The following is an 18,070-nucleotide window of genomic DNA, read 5'->3' on the forward strand; positions in this document are numbered from 1 at the left end:
ATGGTTACAAATTAAGGTATCGTCATCCATATGACATACTAGCGACCCGCCCCGGCTACGCGCGGGTGCAAAGCAATACACTTGTAATACCTCAACTATATGTTTTACTTATTATTCGTTCGACTAAAAACAAAAGATAATCAACAAATATCAACAACAAAAGATACCTATTCTATTCAGTTATTTTTGAACTTAAATACCTTACCTTAAACTACGATTTTCTATAATTAAATAAAAAATATTTTACTTACTATTTGTTCGACTAAGAACAAAATATAATCAATAATTATCAACAACATGATCTATTTCGTAGGGGTTCAGTCAGCGTATGCAATGTAAGCGCAAAAAAAAAAAGTGTTTATTTACGACATCACATTAGAAACCTCTATAATTATCAGCGTTTCTCTATTATATTATGCATGTTTTATACATATAAACATTCCTCTTGAATCACTCTATCAATTCAAAAACCTCATCAAAATCCGTTGCGTAGTTTCAAAGATCTAAGCCTACATAGGGATTAGGGACAGACAGACAGCGGAAAGCGACTTTGTTTTATACTATGTAGTGATGATATGTAGCCTACTTGAAAAGTTTCAAATCGATGGGACAAATAGAAGTAGGTTAAAATCGACCTACGAGGCGCTGTTGTAAATGATCAAAATGTTAATACTTCTAATATAAGTCAGTATGTTATATTTCCTTCATCATGTACAGGATCTCCACGATGCGATGTATGAATGAAAAAAGCCAAGATGCTAAGACATATGTTCGATATTTTGGTAGACCAGATATTTTTATCACCTTCACCTGTAATCCAGAATGGTCAGGAATTAAAATTGAGTTATTTCCATATCAAAAATCTCAAGATAGACCTGACTGATTTCAAGTTTTACATTTAAAATTAAAAAAAATAATAGACCTCCTAACAAAAAATTTTTATTTTGGACCAACTAAGGCGGTTGTTTATAGCGTTGTATGGCAGAAAAGATGTTTACCGCATGCTCACATTTTGCTTTGGGCAATGGCTTACAAACAAAATGCAATTAGATTCCATAGATGACATAATATGGACTGAAATACCCGATAAACAACAAGATCCTGGACTTAACAACATTGTAATTAAAAACATGATCCATGGCCCTTGTGGACCAAATAACCCAACATCACCTTGTATGAAAGAAAACATGTGTTTCAAAAAATACCCAAGGAGATTTATACCCGAGACACAAACTGGTGATGATGGTTACCCAACGTATAGACGTAGAGATTCAGATAGCGGGGGAAATATAGGCGAGGGAAACTGAAATGAATGTAGACACAATAGGTGGGTTGCCCTTTATAATCCAGTTTTATTACCCATTTTCAACGCAAAGCTATTATATATATATACAAATATATTCATAAAGGTTCTGATCAAGCCGCATTAACTTTCCACAATAATAACGATGAGGTAAAAAAATATCTTAATGGTTGCTATATAAGCACTTCTGAAACTATATTTACAGAATTTTTCAATTTCCTATTCGCGAACACTTCCCAGCAGTCGCTAATTTAGCGGTCCATTTGCAAAATTTATTTTAATGATAAATACCTTCAAGATCGCGTTAGTAATCCTCCTGCATCGACTCTCACTGGATTTTTCGAGTGCAGAAGTGACGATTTCGCAATAACTTTGTTATAGCATGAAGTGTCATTATATTACATCTGGAAAATAAATACTTTTTCTAGAAAAAAACGTGGCCAAGATGTTGATGGTTACTCTGGTGTAAAAAAAAAAGAACGCATCTTTAAGCCGTGTTTATGATATTCATCCAAAACAAACAGAATGTTTTTTACGTAAGAATATTATTAATGAATGTGCATGGAAAACTTCTTTCGAACATCTTAGAATTGTTAATGGCAATATTTTGGCAACTTATCGAAGCGCTTGAAAAGGATTAGGATTATTAGAAGATGAACAGTGAAAAACTATTCTTTCAGACACAGCTATTTCTGAGTCAGCAACAAAACTTGGAGGGTATTTTGTTATGATGCTAATATTTTGCCATCCATCTCCATCAGAGTCAATTTAATTATGGAAAATTTATAAGTTGTGTGAGGACATATTAAATAGAGTTCAAAACGAAGATCATGACCCGCAAATGCAATACAATAATAAAATAATAAAATATATACAGTGAAGGGCTTACATTAATAGAGGATAAAGTTCATGAAAGATGCGGAAAAAACTCTTACAGATGTCGGACTCCTGGCACTGATTCGCGATAATACTTACTAATAATATGGAGGAACATTCTCCATTTTGCGTTTTTCGCGGACTGTTTATACTCTCGACACTCAACAACCAATTGAGAGGCTTTATGTGGAACATATGTTCTGAAATACTTTGCCAACATGTTCAGGTTGAATGACAATGTCCTCTAACGAAACATTCAGACTGTGTGTAACCGCGCCCTAAGTTTCAAGTATCTCAAAATCAAGTGAATCTCAATATCGGGGAATCGCTTAATTCACAGGTGTAATCAATCCATGTCCCAAGGTTTGTTTAATGTATTTGTTATTTATAAAATTTATAAAAGTGAAAAAGGTATTTATTCATATGGATGATTAACTGTACTAACCGGTTCATCAGTTTTAATGGGAGTGGGGAATTCTGGGGTATTCCAGTCTCAGCCCCTGTTTGTAAGTAATAATTGCGCTGCCCCTCTAGTTGCATCTCATGGAAAAAAAATGTTTTATAGCATCATTTCGTTGTATAGAAATGTAACCCATAAACTGATTCTTCAAACAGTGGACAATTACCATGATCAATTTATCGGTTGTGTTGCTCTGAATATTAAGCCAGGCAAAAACCAAATCGTGAGTTCGAAATTTGAGCTTTTGTATGTTTGATGATAATGGATTTTTGACGAAATGAATGGGCGGGGGGAAACGAAGGCAACGTCCGTCACGTTTCCCAACAACAAATATGAAACCCAGATTACTCTGATGGGAAGAAAGTGATCTGATTATTTCACCTCCAAGCCCTTTTTATCATCATGAGGGTTTTGGCAACGTAATGTGAGATGAAAGCTCAAAACAAACATGGAAATGGGAAATGAATAAGTTTGGAAGCCTCAGTAGTATGTTAATACATGTATCGTTTGTGGATGTCTCAGACAAGTGGCTTCAGTCTTTGCCACTTGATCTAACAAAGCTTTCATAACGGGTTGAAAACTTTATTGAAAGAAAATGCTAGAATTATAACTTGCCATTATGCAAGTACCCAATAATAAATACTTGCACCACATGCAGCTATTGTAATTTGTGCAGCAAACCCAAAATTCTTAATTTAAAATGAAATACCAATAAGGCTAAGGAAGTGGTGTTAAGACAAGAATCAAAGTTCAGCCAAAATGTTTATTGAAATATAATCTTACAGAAGTTACAATGAACTATTTTAACACAATTCCCTAATAAACAAAAATAATATTTTTCACAACATAAAGAATACACTTAAGATTTATTTAATTCATACTAAAACATTCCTGCCATCTATGTATAAACCACAGATGTATTGTATAACAATAAAGCAGAAAAACTAGCATTTTAAAATATTAAAAAAAAAAAAAATAACAACACTAACAACTCATTAAAATATTTCACTTATATTTTTAATATCATGCCAAATGACAGGTACATAGCAAAACACTTTTAAACTTTAACAAGACTAAAAAAAAATGTAATAGAAACTACATTTTTTCAAACACAACAACATTCTAATGTGACAAAAAGTTCTACTTATAAGGAAATAAACTAAAACACACAACATGACCTTAGTTGTTGGTCATGATATAATAATTTAAGAAAACAATTTATTTAGTATATAACTGCTTTTGACATGACTAGGATGAAATGTACCACTACTATATGACTTTAAAAACTACAGACTACGAATGAAATAGGCCTAAGTGAAGTTCAACAAAGTGAATAAATCGAAACTCTTTTTAATATTCTATTTGACTTCACCAGGAAATTTGCTATTTGTTTTATTTGAAGCTTTGGTTTTTTATGCAAGGCTTTGAGTCTGATGTGAAGTTTCGCATTTGTAGCAAAGCTTTAAAATATTGGAAGATAAAGATGTGCTCATAAAATATTTACAGTAATTTTTTTTATTGTATATGTTTTGCTTTAATAAAGTTGGTTACTTGGAAAAATCAAAAGAAGGCACTCCATTTGCTTTTATGCTCAATATTAAAATTATGCATGGTTATTTTATAATTCTATTGAATGATATTATAAACCAATTGGTTAATGACTTAATGAAATCTAACATTACAAATGTTTAACGATTATTTTTTTTTACTTTGATCCTGTATTTTATAAAATAAGTGTAATACAGCTCACCGAGAACATTATTTCGCGAGTTGATTCGACTTTGCAAATATTTTAAACATTCTATTCAATATTCACTTTGGATAAAAAAAAAACTACTATTCGCACAGGCCCTAGAATGAAAATTATCATTAATATGTATAAGAAATGTGAGAAATTCATCATGACCGAAAAAAACAAAAGCATTACAGCAGATGTTGAGATGTATTCATTACATATCAGCCACTCATCCTGCAACTTAAACATATAAATTTTTGGTGACATAAAACTTGGTTGTATGTACTTTTTTGCAATCATCAACTTATTCTTCAGTGAATCTGGATTGGCCCGGACAGTAAAACAACTAAATATATATTTTTTCATTTAAATTTTAGACACAAAAATACTAACTGATAAATCTCAAAATAAATTAACCAAGGTAGAACTATATATGCCAATACTTTGTGAATATAGGCACAATCCCTTTCCTTTCAGCTCTTTATAGATAAAAACACTACACAGATAAGTTTCAGTTACAAAAATATTGTTTGTATCTCATACATAAAACATTTAAAAATTATTTATTTATACATTTCTCAATTTTTTTATACACCAATTAAATTTGCACAACCCTAAAATGTAAGCGAATATTCTTAAAAGAAATAAAAAATTGTATAAACTTTTAAAATCATTCAAAGATTTTAAAAGTATTTGTTACCAAGCACCAAATTTTATTTGTACTTAGACATACAACATGCACATACACTGTTTACTAAATGCAATCAATATTACCAAAAAGTAAACTAATATTATTTTCCCTTCCATGAAGTTTAACAAAAATATTTTTTAAAATTAATATTATTGCCAAACTAATTAGAAATAAAATTATCAGTCTGATTTTTTTTAACAAAAAAATTATAAAGTTGTAGAAATTTTTTGCATAACATGAGAAATATGTTCTTTTGGTAACTTACTGGTAATGAAAATTTTTAAGTTCAGCATTGGTTATGTGGTTGCATATATTGTGCCATTTAGGAAAGAAAAACATGTGTAAAGTATGATAAAAATATCACCCATAATTAAAATTAAGCATATGTGCTTATCTGCTATAAATGATACAACACTAAAATACCTAACTTGACATTAGAGTAAAAATATCACATCTTACATTTTAGTAATAAAAAGTCACAACAGACAAAGCCTATGACACACTACAAAATAACAACTTTAAAAATTAATTTTATATCAATCATAAAAGGCACCAAATGTATTTCATTACTAGCTAAATCACAGCAAGCATTGCTCTGCATCTTTAAATTTTTTTTGTAATTGATTTATGTAGGTACACATATACAAAGCATCTCTCTCTATGTATCTATCTATATCTCAATATATTTCCCTATCTATAGGTCTCTACACCTCTATATATCTAAATACCCCTCTCTCTATCCATACATATTTTATGTGTATACCTCTATCTCTCCATACCTCTCTATATATCTCTATGCCTATCTTCTTATCTGTATATCTTTATAAAACAAAAGGCGAACACACACAAATTCACTTACCTATATATATTTTACTTACCTGTATTTTATCTATATTTTTACCTGTTACAGGTGTGACCTAGGCATATCAAAACACGCGCGTATTCGTATGCGACGCCGTGTCAAAATTCCAAAGCGATCCGTTTAGAACTTTCGGATATTTAAGATTTTGAACGAAAGGTCATATACATTTTTATTTATATAGATGTAGCAGAAACAACTCCTTAAAACTCAAATCCTAAGGGCAGGCAACAAGTGCAAAATGTCTAGCAAACAGACCCAAAACATCATCCAAAACATTATGTGATGAAAAGATAAAAATTAATGATGTAAGCTTTTAAAATGGTAGATGATTTTCAACGATGACGGATGAGGGGAGAGGTTGACATACCTGGGGGTGACCAAGGCAGACAAGGCACAGTGATAACCCAGTGGTTTAGAGGTCTGTCTTCTGCAGTACGTACGTGAAGGGAGAAGACAGAAATCTAGTCCAGACCACGGATAGGAAGTTTTTCACACATGGCCAGAAAACGAACCGAGGACATTAGGTTCAACAGACAGACCATTCAACCATATTACATTTAGATAACGTGAGTTTGCAATTGAAGCGAAGATACACACTGTGCGTGTACGACACTGGATGCATGTACTGACAAAAAAATTAACATACGCAGATCGATACAGAACATGTTTGGTATAGCAACGTGTTGCAAATACCGAGTTAAAATTTTCAAAACTTTTCGAAGACATAATAAAAACATTTTATGGCTTTTTTTTATCACAGGGTTACTTTTCACCTTTGATAAAAAAAGAAATTAAACATAATACGAAATACATGTACTATTCGCGTGAACGTGCAAATTTTTACGTTAAAAAGATAAAACGTTTACAGAGATAATTACCACATGATTTAAGTGGACTATCTCACACTATTTATATTCAATGGACGACTATAAACTTCGGCGAGGTATAAAAAAATGCAAATGAGGCAAAAGTTGCTGGAAATAAGGTTTCGTTACTGCCAGCACCATTGCCGTTATATTATGGGACTTTTCCGTGATTTTTGTGACCATTCCTTCAGTTCCGTTACTTTTTTGTGACTTCCGTGATCAGCGGATATCCTGCACCGGATACATGGGCTGTAATCAGAATGTTACGGATTTTGTATCAGAACCTCGTTGGCAGTGGCGGTGCTAGACTCTGCGGGTATGTACCCTGGGCTTTTTTTATTTATTACTTTTATGGAGGCCGTCCTCTGGAAAATTAAAAATAAATAAATAAATAAATAAATAAACTCTTAGAAACATAATTTTAGACCAACCTAGAACATAAAATTTCGACGATGGTTCTGCTAATTTACCTTAAGAAATGTTGATATTATTTCCTGATAAATTATCTTCGGGTCAGTTTTATAAATGCTTATGATAAAATACCGATATAATACGTGGCAATACAATATTTAAATAAAGTTTTTTTTTTTAAAATACGGAATCATGCATCTACCAGCACTTTAATTTACATGCTAAAAAAATTTAAAATTTTCTTTTCCCCAATAATGTCCATATTTCAAAAAAGAACACTGGACAAACAAGTGAAATAAAAATGAAAAACATCGGCTCACTTTCCTGGAGACGTCCTTGCGTTGTTGGACTGCACTTCTTACGGCCAGTTGCATTTCCTTGCTTGTTTATCAGTCTTGGGAACACGTACGAACTCAATGTTGGAAGACGCGCGTTTAGAAATAAACGCTATCGGCATACCATATTGGCAGAGCTAGGCTATGCGGCTAAAACGCCCTGAACGCTTGCTCGATTTCTTCGGAAATGTCTTAATAAACTGGTAGTTAGTACATCTTTTGTTCACCTAAAGCCAAACTGAAACATTGCTGGACTTGAGGACATTGCTGTCTACCCTACAAAATGTGCGTAATAGTGGATTAAATTATTTAATTGTACTGCCCATATACAGTAATCATCCCCTAGCTCACTATCTGGTAAAACATTCATATACTTTTTTTTTTACCGAAGCTCGAAATAACTATACACATCATAAATGAACCTATCTACTGATAGAAAATTGCACATACGAGGGAATTTATAAACACGTATTACGTACACTAAAAAAAATACAATAAACACTCACTGTAAATATACATAAAGTATCTCCAGTTGACAGTAACAACATCTGGACCACTATGCCTAACAAAAGGATACAATGATGGTTCAAGGATGAAATAATTACAAAGTAAAAAGCATGAAGAACATTAAAAACAGCCTTACAAATTTTCTTGATGCAAACAGACTTACATATAATAATTAATAGGCTAGAGCTAATTACTAAACACTATCATTTAGTTTTCATAAGTCTTAATGTTTATATTAACTGCAATAAATGTCTTAAATTTTTATGAAGCAAGTGATGTATGAAGCTAAAAATAAAACATCCACTTTAAAATATGTTTTATAGCACCAATTGTAAACAAAAATTAGTAGAATTCAAAGCTCTGCGGAACCAAAGTCATTCAGAAAAAGTGATTCATTTAAAAGTTTGACCTTACCGTATGACACTACAGAAAAGTTGCTTTCTAGAATAAAATTTTCTTACAGTTTTAAAAAAAGATAGAAAAAAAAATAAAAAATACGCACCGATTAAAATCATAAATTATAACTACTGAGCACCTTTAAAATTATTTAAAAATTACATGCAACCACACAAGAGAGCTATTCGGAGACCAACAAGTGTATATATGAACAATCATGCATTCATTTAAAATTTTTCGAGTCTACCTTAAGTGTTTTTAATGCTTTAAAAATACTATATAATTTACAGTGATAATTATAAAATTACTTCAAGTGTTTTTAATACTTAAAAAAACTATATAATTTTCGGTGATAGTTATCAAATTACTTCAATGAAAATAACACATTGCACTGCACGGTGTTGTTTGCTTCAACATTAAAGATAGAACAGTGTTGTTTGCTTCAACAATAAAGATAAAACACGGTGTTGTTTGCTTCAACATTAAAGATAAAACACGGTGATGTTTGCATCAACATTAAAGATAACGCACGGTGATGTTTGCTTCAACATTAAAGATAAAAACGGTGTTGTTTGCTTCAACATTAAAGATAAAAATGGTGTTGTTTGCTTCAACATTAAAGATAAAAAATGGTGTTGTTTGCATCAACATTAAAGATAAATCACGGTGTTGTTTGCTTCAACATTAAAGATAAAACCTGGTGTTGTTTGCATCAACATTAAAGATAAAAACGGTGTTGTTTGCTTCAGCATTAAAGATAAAACCTGGTGTTGTTTGCATCAACATTAAAGATAAATCACGGTGTTGTTTGCTTCAACATTAAAGATAAAAACGGTGTTGTTTGCTTCAACATTAAAGATAAAAAATGGTGTTGTTTGCATCAACATTAAAGATAAATCACGGTGTTGTTTGCTTCAACATTAAAGATAAAAACGGTGTTGTTTGCTTCAACATTAAAGATAAAAAATGGTGTTGTTTGCATCAACATTAAAGATAAATCACGGTGTTGTTTGCTTCAACATTAAAGATAAAACCTGGTGTTGTTTGCATCAACATTAAAGATAAATCACGGTGTTGTTTGCTTCAACATTAAAGATAAAACCTGGTGTTGTTTGCATCAACATTAAAGATAAAACACGGTGTTGTTAGCTTCAGCATTAAAGATAACAATGAAGATATCCCCGACAACTACACGGAGTTGTACGGCGAGATGTAAGGGGCGGTCGGAGACTCGGCGAAGCGGGGCGAGAAGGTCGGCGACAGCCCCGAGAGGTAAGACCGCAGCTTGGACAGCTGGTCGCGCGACTCCGGGGACCCCGGGGACTCCGGGGACTCCGGGGACTCCGGCATGCCGGGGCCGGAGTACCACGAGGGGAAGTCCAGCCCGGCGAGAAGGGGACTGGTCTCCGCGGCGCGGGGCCCGGGTAGCCTCGCGGTAACCCGCGACCTCCTGGGCCGCCGCTGCTGCTGCTGCTTCCTCCGACCCCGCCAGCGGTTCCGCCGGGGAGGGGGAGGGAACGGCGGCCTGCTCCGCTGTTGGCAGCACTGTATCATGACTCCGGCCAGCGCCAAGCCAATCCACGTGAACGTCAAGATCAAATCTGCGTTCAGAAAATATGTATCTCAGCCAACTTTTCACGCGAACCCGTAACAGTAAGGAAGGGGTCCAACGTGACCATCATGTTTTCTTTATTATTGAATTTTGAAAGATAACTGAACATCACTAGAGACTTTTAGAACGCCATGCCAAGTTTGCATGTAAGACATGCTTACAGTAACACGTATACAGAACGTCATCAAAAGAGAACTACTTCTGCAGCTTCTACATATGAGGAATGTCGGGCTTAAAGGGGAAGAAAATACATAATCGTTGCCCACTAGGGATTACAATCATCTCTCTGTAACCATACGCCGCTAAGTTGTTATTTTATCTTTCTGACTTCGCTTGCACTTTATTCTTTTAAATCTTGGACCTCCATAAGCCTCCCCCCTGGCTACGTCCCTGTAACTATGGTTTCTATTGTTTATGTGAATGAATAATGGTTTAACGCCTCGTTGACATCGGGCTCATGAGATGAAAATTAATGGCGGTGTAAATAATAGAAGTACCTACGCCGAGAAAAAAAAAACACACAAGTTCATTGCAATGCCAGCCATGTTACCCAATTTGCAAAAAAAAAAAAAAAATGAGTTTGAACCCTACAGGGAATCAAATTTGGATCACCGTCTTGGAAGGCAAGTGATGGAATGAATGAACCATCCACTGATGAAGTAAACGAGAGCTAAGTTTTAAGAAGAAGAAAAAACTAATCAAGGAAAAAATATTACCTTTGAACTGAAACGGTGGGTTGATGAAAGCCTTCTTGAAATCCGGGACCGTCGCTCTGCGTATCATGTTGACGGTTATGTACTTCAAGTTAGACCCAATGTAATGGTCTACTGGGATGATGAATGCATACGCCCCGAGGACAGCGCAAGAGACAATGTTGGCTTTCATGTTCGACGGTATCAGCAGCAATGATACAATCAACATCAAACCACTGAACAGAGCCCAGAAATTCAAGTCACTCTGAACGAAGTTGTAGTCAGCTGAAAAAAAAGGTGTTTCACGTTCAGATATTGCCTACAGCTGATTTGACTTAAGAAAAAATTTCCGGAGCTTTCAGGTCACAAAACTCGTAATTACTTACCAATTCCTGCGTAAAACATAGTGGCCGTAAAAATGAACCCAAGTGTCAAAGTTGCAAGAAGAACTGATAACACTGGGCTGCCACAGAAGCACCAAACATACAGCCAAATGACTCCCATAAAAGCCCCAATAACTAGAGAAACTGTGACATTCACTGAAACAAACACAAAAACCCTGTTAAATGAATTTTTTTTTTAGCAACAACCTACCCGTTACTTTGAAATGCAACTAGGAAACATTATAAAAAAAAATATAATTGCTTCGTGTATAGCAGGGAGACTAATTTATTGATTTACCTATATTTTTCTGTAACCTAACTAAAACTAAAAAAAGCCCCAATAACTAGAGAAGCTGTGCTATTCAATGAAACAAACACAAAAACCCTGTTAAATGATTTTTTTTTTAGCAGCAACCAGGAAACATTATAAAAAAGTACAATTGCTTCGTGTATAGCAGGGAGTCTAATTTATTTATATTTTTCTGTAACCTACCTAAAACTAAGTGTATTTGTTTAGGAGGGGGCTGGGTTAGGGAAGACTAAGTGTAAATCCGGCCAAAGCTAGGTTTCAGCCACGCAGAAAATGGTAGCATGCACCATGTGCTTTGTTCGGGGACTGTCGAGACATGACAGTAGTTGATGCCATGAAAAACTCCACTTTCTTAAATCTAGACTATAACTTGTTAAGTTGGGCCCAGGTAAAACCTCCGTACACATAGACGGAAAACCACGGGCTCGTGCATGCGGGGTTGAATAATTCCAAGCAATAAGCAGGCAGGTTCGATACAGGACAAGAAGAAAAGTTGGTTCAGGGCAGAAAGTTGCAACCATGCTGGGGTCGGGAGCTTGGACCTTGGGACCCGCATATGGTGTCTACAAATACCTCGTGAACCAATTTCACAATCTTTTCACGAAATTTTAATAACACTTTCTAGAAAAATTTTGATATCACACTGTAATTTTCCTGTAAAAAAGTAAAACTAAAGTTAATATGAAATAAATACGGTATTAGCAGGAAGGTGCACATTTGTATGTTAGAAATACTAAAACCTTTTTCCGAGGTAGTTTTCACGTGATTTAAGTGAACAGTCTCTAGCTGTTTTTACTTAACATGCGACTATAAACTGAAGAATGGCGTCAAAAAACAAAAAGCAAATTAGCAAGGGCTACTGAAAATTAAAGTTGCGTGACTTTCAGCAATATTACTGTTTATTTCGTGACTTTTTTTTACTTCGTGATAGTTTTAGTTCCGGGTCTTTTTCATGACTTTCATGGCTTTTTAGACATTCTGTATAAGGATATGAATAGAAAAAAGTATACACAGGTATAGTAAGTGCGTTATAACACAACTGGGATTGTAATAGGTACTGTATATACATAATTAAAACATGTTATTGCTACTTTCAACATCAGAGCGCCTTGCTACATAACTTTCTTTTAGCTACCCAAATTGACAACTGAAATTTTGGTGCTAATATACACGTATACACATAACAACAAAAAAACACTCGCTGGTAAAAATAATTTAAAGCTTTAAGAGCATTATCAACCCCTCAACCTTAAAACACTTCTTCCGCATATCAAGATAAGGTCTGTCACTAACTATCCAAATAAGGTCTGTCATTAACCATATCTATTTAGGCAGCATTCATTTTCTACAAAAACAGTCTACATAAAAAGGTATCCCTCTAAATTGACTATAATGGAGGCCAGGCCAGAAATTTAACTATAACATTATCTTTGACAAACGAAAAAAAAAATTAGTCTACGAATAGAATTTTATTGACTACCAATTGACTACAATTTCATGTCACTGGAAAATTAAAGATGAAAGCTTCTTGCGTGAAATATACCATTACTAAAAAGTAACAGAAAACGGTAGTTTTAGCCTTTTACGTATTTAAATATAAAGCAACTATTTGTAAAAAAAAAAATGAATGGTTCAGTAATTATATTGCCTAGAATAAAAAAAATATAAATATAATTCTAAAAGCATTGTACGTACCTGGGTAGTTGAGATCAAAAAATATAGATATCAATATATGAGCTACTAGGCCACCAGAAATGCAACCCAGCAAGAACATCTCTGTTTTGAAAAACTTGTGCCCAAAAAGGCACATCAGCAGACCAACAAACAATACCACAGCACATAGGACTTTTGAAAAAGGTGTTTCTGAAACATACAAAAAAAATTATATATGTACTTATAAATAACATGACAAAATTAACTCTGATCTAAGTAACATGCAAGAAGCTTAACTAATATATTTCCTAACGAGACTGACGACGATTGAAACACAGAAGTGGTTATATATGTATATCTATATATGACATAAACACAGGAAACAAAGAAACACAAATCCAAATGTTGGACATTTTCCCACACAATCGTGCCGTATAAGAAATCTGACATTAAAACATGTTTTAGGATTCTCCCACAAAAAAAACAATCAAAACATTTATTTGTATGGGGAAATGTTTACAGTGATAGCAAAAAATTAAGATTCATTTAACCTCCTTTGTAGCATAAAATAATTGGCATGCTTTCAATTGCTGTTATTTAATTTTTATATCCAAACCACAGCACGAATTGAGTTTTATGTCTTGTAAGCAGTGAGGTAATTAGAAAAGGGGGGAAAAATACATATAAAATATTAGTGGGAAGAAATCAGCCATTGATTATCGCAAGGAACTATCCCACCAATGATTTCGGGAGACCACGGGATTTGAACCCAGATCCCCTGAAATGCAAGTCCACTGCCTCGCACTTAATTTTCCCAAACAACCTCCATTTAAATTGTTCTCATGTTCATGAATCCCCGTTAGTGCTTTGGCTAACCACACAACGAACGCCTCCGCCAATAGCAAAGATGTAAGAAACACTCACTGAGGACATCGCAGGAATCCGTGGTCGGATCACACGCATACGTGAACGCCGGCACGTAAACCGAGACGAAGTCACCTCTCGTCGCAACCACAGCGTGGACAGACCCCGTGCCACTGTACGCGCTGTACATCCTTCTCAACGGAGAGATTAGACCAGTCGCAGGGATCTACACAAGGACAAAGCATAAAACGTCTACCACCAACGGCTGTCAAATCCATTTGCCAACCAAAGGAAATTTTTTAACTTCTCCAAAATTTCATTTTGCGCCACTATAAGGACAAAAGAAACGAGCCTAAAGATTATAAAAGGTATACATATAATTTTTGAAGCTGGGACTACGAGGGATGTTTTTTTTTAAGTTAGTACCATTTTGAAATTCGGCCGCTGCAGCGCTGCAGTCTGCATTCTGCTCATGTGGACTGTGTACCTGCATCTGTTGGCAAGCCACGGACGTCATTACGGAAACATACGATCGCGTTTACGTTTGTTTGCGATCATTTATAATTCCTCCGCCGTCTGAGAATCCAACCGACTGTGAAATACGCGCTGTGATTCGTTTTCTTGGTGCTAAGTCTGATCGTTAGATCAGCGAAGTGTACGGAGAAAACGTTACGGCCGATGGAATGGTACGGAAATGGGTTAAAGCTTTTAAAGATGTCGCACGAATGTTCATGATGAGGAACGAAATGGGAAACTTTCTGTCGTCACTGAAGATTTGGTGCAGAAAGTCGACAAACAAAAAAGTGAAAGAGAAGAGATGTTTTACGATTTAGTCGTTATCTGACGGGTTTCCTCAAGTCTCAATGGTTGTTAAATCAGGCGGCAAACTTCTATGAGAATGATATTCAAAAGCTGGTTTTACGATACAGGTTTTCATGTAATAATAAAAATGTTAAGAAAAGTCTACTTTCTTTTTAATTTCAAAAGATACTTACTTAAAAAAAAAAACGCCTCGTATAACAAATTGATAGCATCCAATATACATCTAAACCTTCTATATTTCTGTTGTACTTGATATTTCTCCTGTTTTGCCTGTTAGCAAGGAAGACAAAAGCATTCCACCAGCTACTATATTGACTGTTGAGTCTGAACAGTTGTTTCAAGTAGGTACCGTCAGACTTGTAGACTAGGAAAGAAGTAAACTTTTGTTGACTCTGTGGGACTTAACAATACTCATTATTTTTTATACAGTACTGTTTTAATGTCCATATGATGATTGTGGAAATAACCGCAACTTTATTCAATATTATTAATACGTATTTTATTTAAATTCTTTTCAGAAAAATACTAAATCGTTAGTTAAACTTTGAATGCAAAAATAATGTTAGTTTTTACTTAAATTATTAAGTGTCGAGAATGTCACAAAGAGAACGGTATCCCAAATTGAATATCAATGTTATGTTTACGTCACAAATCTAATTTTTTTTTGACGTGACGTCTAATAAATCGATGAACGCCGGCTGCACGCGCGAAAGTGTCCCGTTACGTTGTGTCCCGTTACGCTCATTGTACGCTTGCGCCTCATCTATCTCTTTTCCACTCGATTGGAACAACCATCGATTTGACTTTTTCGAGGCATATTAAACTTGAAACACACCCATTCGTTTCCTACTTTCCTATCATCGTCCTATCCTTAACAGAATAATACAGATTGGAATAAGTTAAATAGCAAACATGTATAAAAGTCATAGTTAAAATAATCGCTTCGTTAAAGTAATAAACATATTTAAATTAATGAGTGCAAATAAAAGTAAATTTATCAATTAAATTGTAGATTTCATTTTACTTCTTCTTTATATCTATACAGAATAGTGATAATTCAATAAAAATTATTCAATTTTATTCATAAAAGTATGCAATCATTTCATCAATGTTTTGTTATGACGTCACGTTAAACTATCGTCCGTGAACCGACTTTACAGACAACCATTTTTTTTAATTAAAAAAAAAAAGAGTAAGCCACAGCGAGTGCGTGCAGTGAATTCATTCACCTCTTGTGCGTGACGGGAAATGTTGGTGTCACTCATCATGCTCCTCAGCGCAGCGAAGTAGGTCTCGCTGGAGAAGTCCCTCTCCGTCACGTAGGCGTGGTACACCTTCTGGTCCGCGAGATGCGTCTCGCAGTACTGATCACCGGCCACCGCAGCGCGCTGACTGTCCACGGTCACGATGCTCGAGTCGTACGACACGCGGAGGAACGGGGCGACTTCGACGGAGAACTCCATGTTGCAGCCTCCGGGTATCGGCACTTTCAAACCCATTCAGAGAGCAGCATAATGAAGGTTTCAAAGAACTTTGCAGCTTTTAAGTAACAACTAAAAAAGTATTTGGACATACGCCATTGCTAAGCTCATGTATGTCTGTAGAGGAAAACTACAAAAAACCCAAAAGACAAAAACACAAATTAAGCAAAAAATTGCTGTTGTCAATAGGATATAAACACCACATAATATTCCATGACAGGAATATGGTCAACAAACAAAGAAAAACAAAGAAACATGGACTAACAGAACGAAAGAAAACCCACAAATGATGAAAGCACAAAAATATTGAACCCAAAAAAATTCAGAACAGTTGAAACGAGGCAAAAACACGACAAAACGAAAAGACGAAACAAACACAATAGTTTTCCAAAACAGAAACAAGCGATGTTTCGGGAACTGCTATCTGCTCCCGTCCTCAGGCAGAGACGCACATGGTACGAAAACACAGGTGCGACTCTACAGACATACATGAGCTTAGCAATGGTGTATGTCCAAAAGTTACATCAAGTCATGCACTCCCATTGCACAAATCTTTCAAAGATAAAACTAAAAAGCAGTCAGGACCAGTGCTAAAGTCGACCCCCACAAGCAAGGCCTCCAACTATAGGAGACCCTGGTCATGTGGAAGTTTTCTTGGGGTTTCTCCAATTATTTCCCACCAGCAATTTTCAGTTCGCTGTTGTTTCATTCGCTTCTTTCTTCTCATAACACTAAATACCAACTACTCTATTCTAATCTAAGCATTTTTTTAAAATCAGACACACTGACAAAAAAAAAAGTGAATATATTATATAGTACATGTTACTTTTTCTCGCCATTAAAACTTTTTAAAAAGAGTTTCAATTATTTTATGAGTTACATACATCCCATAACAAACACATACAGGTAAATTACGAATTAACAAATTATAAACAGCATGTTCTCGAACTTACTTGTGGCATAGCAAGACAACTGTTCTCCCCAACTTTGCAGAGTATTCTTGATATTTTATATTTACTCAGTAATGCAGTGTACCAGCTGTTTATGAAGCTTCAAAGTTATTGCGAGTTGGTTTTTAATTTGTATTGTTTAAGATGAATATTCTTGTAATTAATTTTTTGTGTTTAGAAATATTATTTGGAAAAGTTTTTTATCTATTTTTTACTGGTTTTCACTTTGTTTGCTAGGTTAATATTTGTGTAAACGTATTTTCATTATTTATTAACTTTAAATAGGGTAAATCCAGGAGAGATGGACCACCTTTTTTGAAACTCTTATAATTTTGTTATTTGTCAAGATATTGGTGAAGTAAATTTCGCTATGATATTCTGGTGATCTATGTATATGAAAAGCAAAGGTATAGCCTATGTAGAAAATTTTCGTTAACAAAGTGAAGAAAAATGTTGAAAAATTTTGCAGTACTGGTCAATCTATACCATATTCCTAGGGTTAGATGGACCAGGCTATATGGGAGAGATGGACCAGCATTGAGAAAGCTATTTAATCATTTATGACTAACTTTAAATTCAGATTTAAGCACTCAATTAAACAAAAATAGTTTCTGACGTACAAGTCTACAGTGCCTATACATTAACATGTTTTACAAGGTCTTTCTTCTTTTAGATATAGTTTTTCAAAACCCGTAAAGATTTTAGTTCTTTTTTTCCCATACATCACACTTATTTTCATACTTTGTGCAGTTCTCATGCAACCAATGGGAACACACTGTGCATTTAATCCAGTCTTCTGTACCTTTTGTAGTATTGTAGTCCTCATTAAACCCGACACATTCATCTTCGTCCCAGTCACCA

At 34.6% G+C, this 18,070-nt stretch overlaps 1 protein-coding gene across 2 annotated transcripts in view; it reads right to left on the reverse strand.

Annotated features, from left to right (window-relative positions):
• Nucleotides 1–3,391: 3,391 nt before the first annotated feature.
• LOC134539393 (transmembrane 7 superfamily member 3-like) overlaps nt 3,392–18,070 on the reverse strand; it is a 58,290-nt gene continuing 43,611 nt past the window's right edge. The window contains exons 3-8 of one of the 2 annotated variants that reach the window (XM_063381390.1): nt 16,008–16,264; nt 14,017–14,182; nt 13,135–13,302; nt 11,133–11,285; nt 10,771–11,031; nt 3,392–9,975 (exon numbers count right to left, since the gene is read on the reverse strand). In XM_063381390.1, coding sequence (XP_063237460.1) covers nt 9,566–9,975; nt 10,771–11,031; nt 11,133–11,285; nt 13,135–13,302; nt 14,017–14,182; nt 16,008–16,264 — 1,415 coding nt within the window. In that variant the 3' untranslated portion in view covers nt 3,392–9,565. Of the gene's footprint in view, nt 10,044–10,770; nt 11,032–11,132; nt 11,286–13,134; nt 13,303–14,016; nt 14,183–16,007; nt 16,265–18,070 lie in introns of both variants that reach the window. The other variant, XM_063381389.1, reaches the window with a different exon arrangement.

Source organism: Bacillus rossius, chromosome 15 (genome assembly GCF_032445375.1).
Source record: "Bacillus rossius redtenbacheri isolate Brsri chromosome 15, Brsri_v3, whole genome shotgun sequence".
Lineage (NCBI taxonomy): Eukaryota > Metazoa > Arthropoda > Insecta > Phasmatodea > Bacillidae > Bacillus > Bacillus rossius.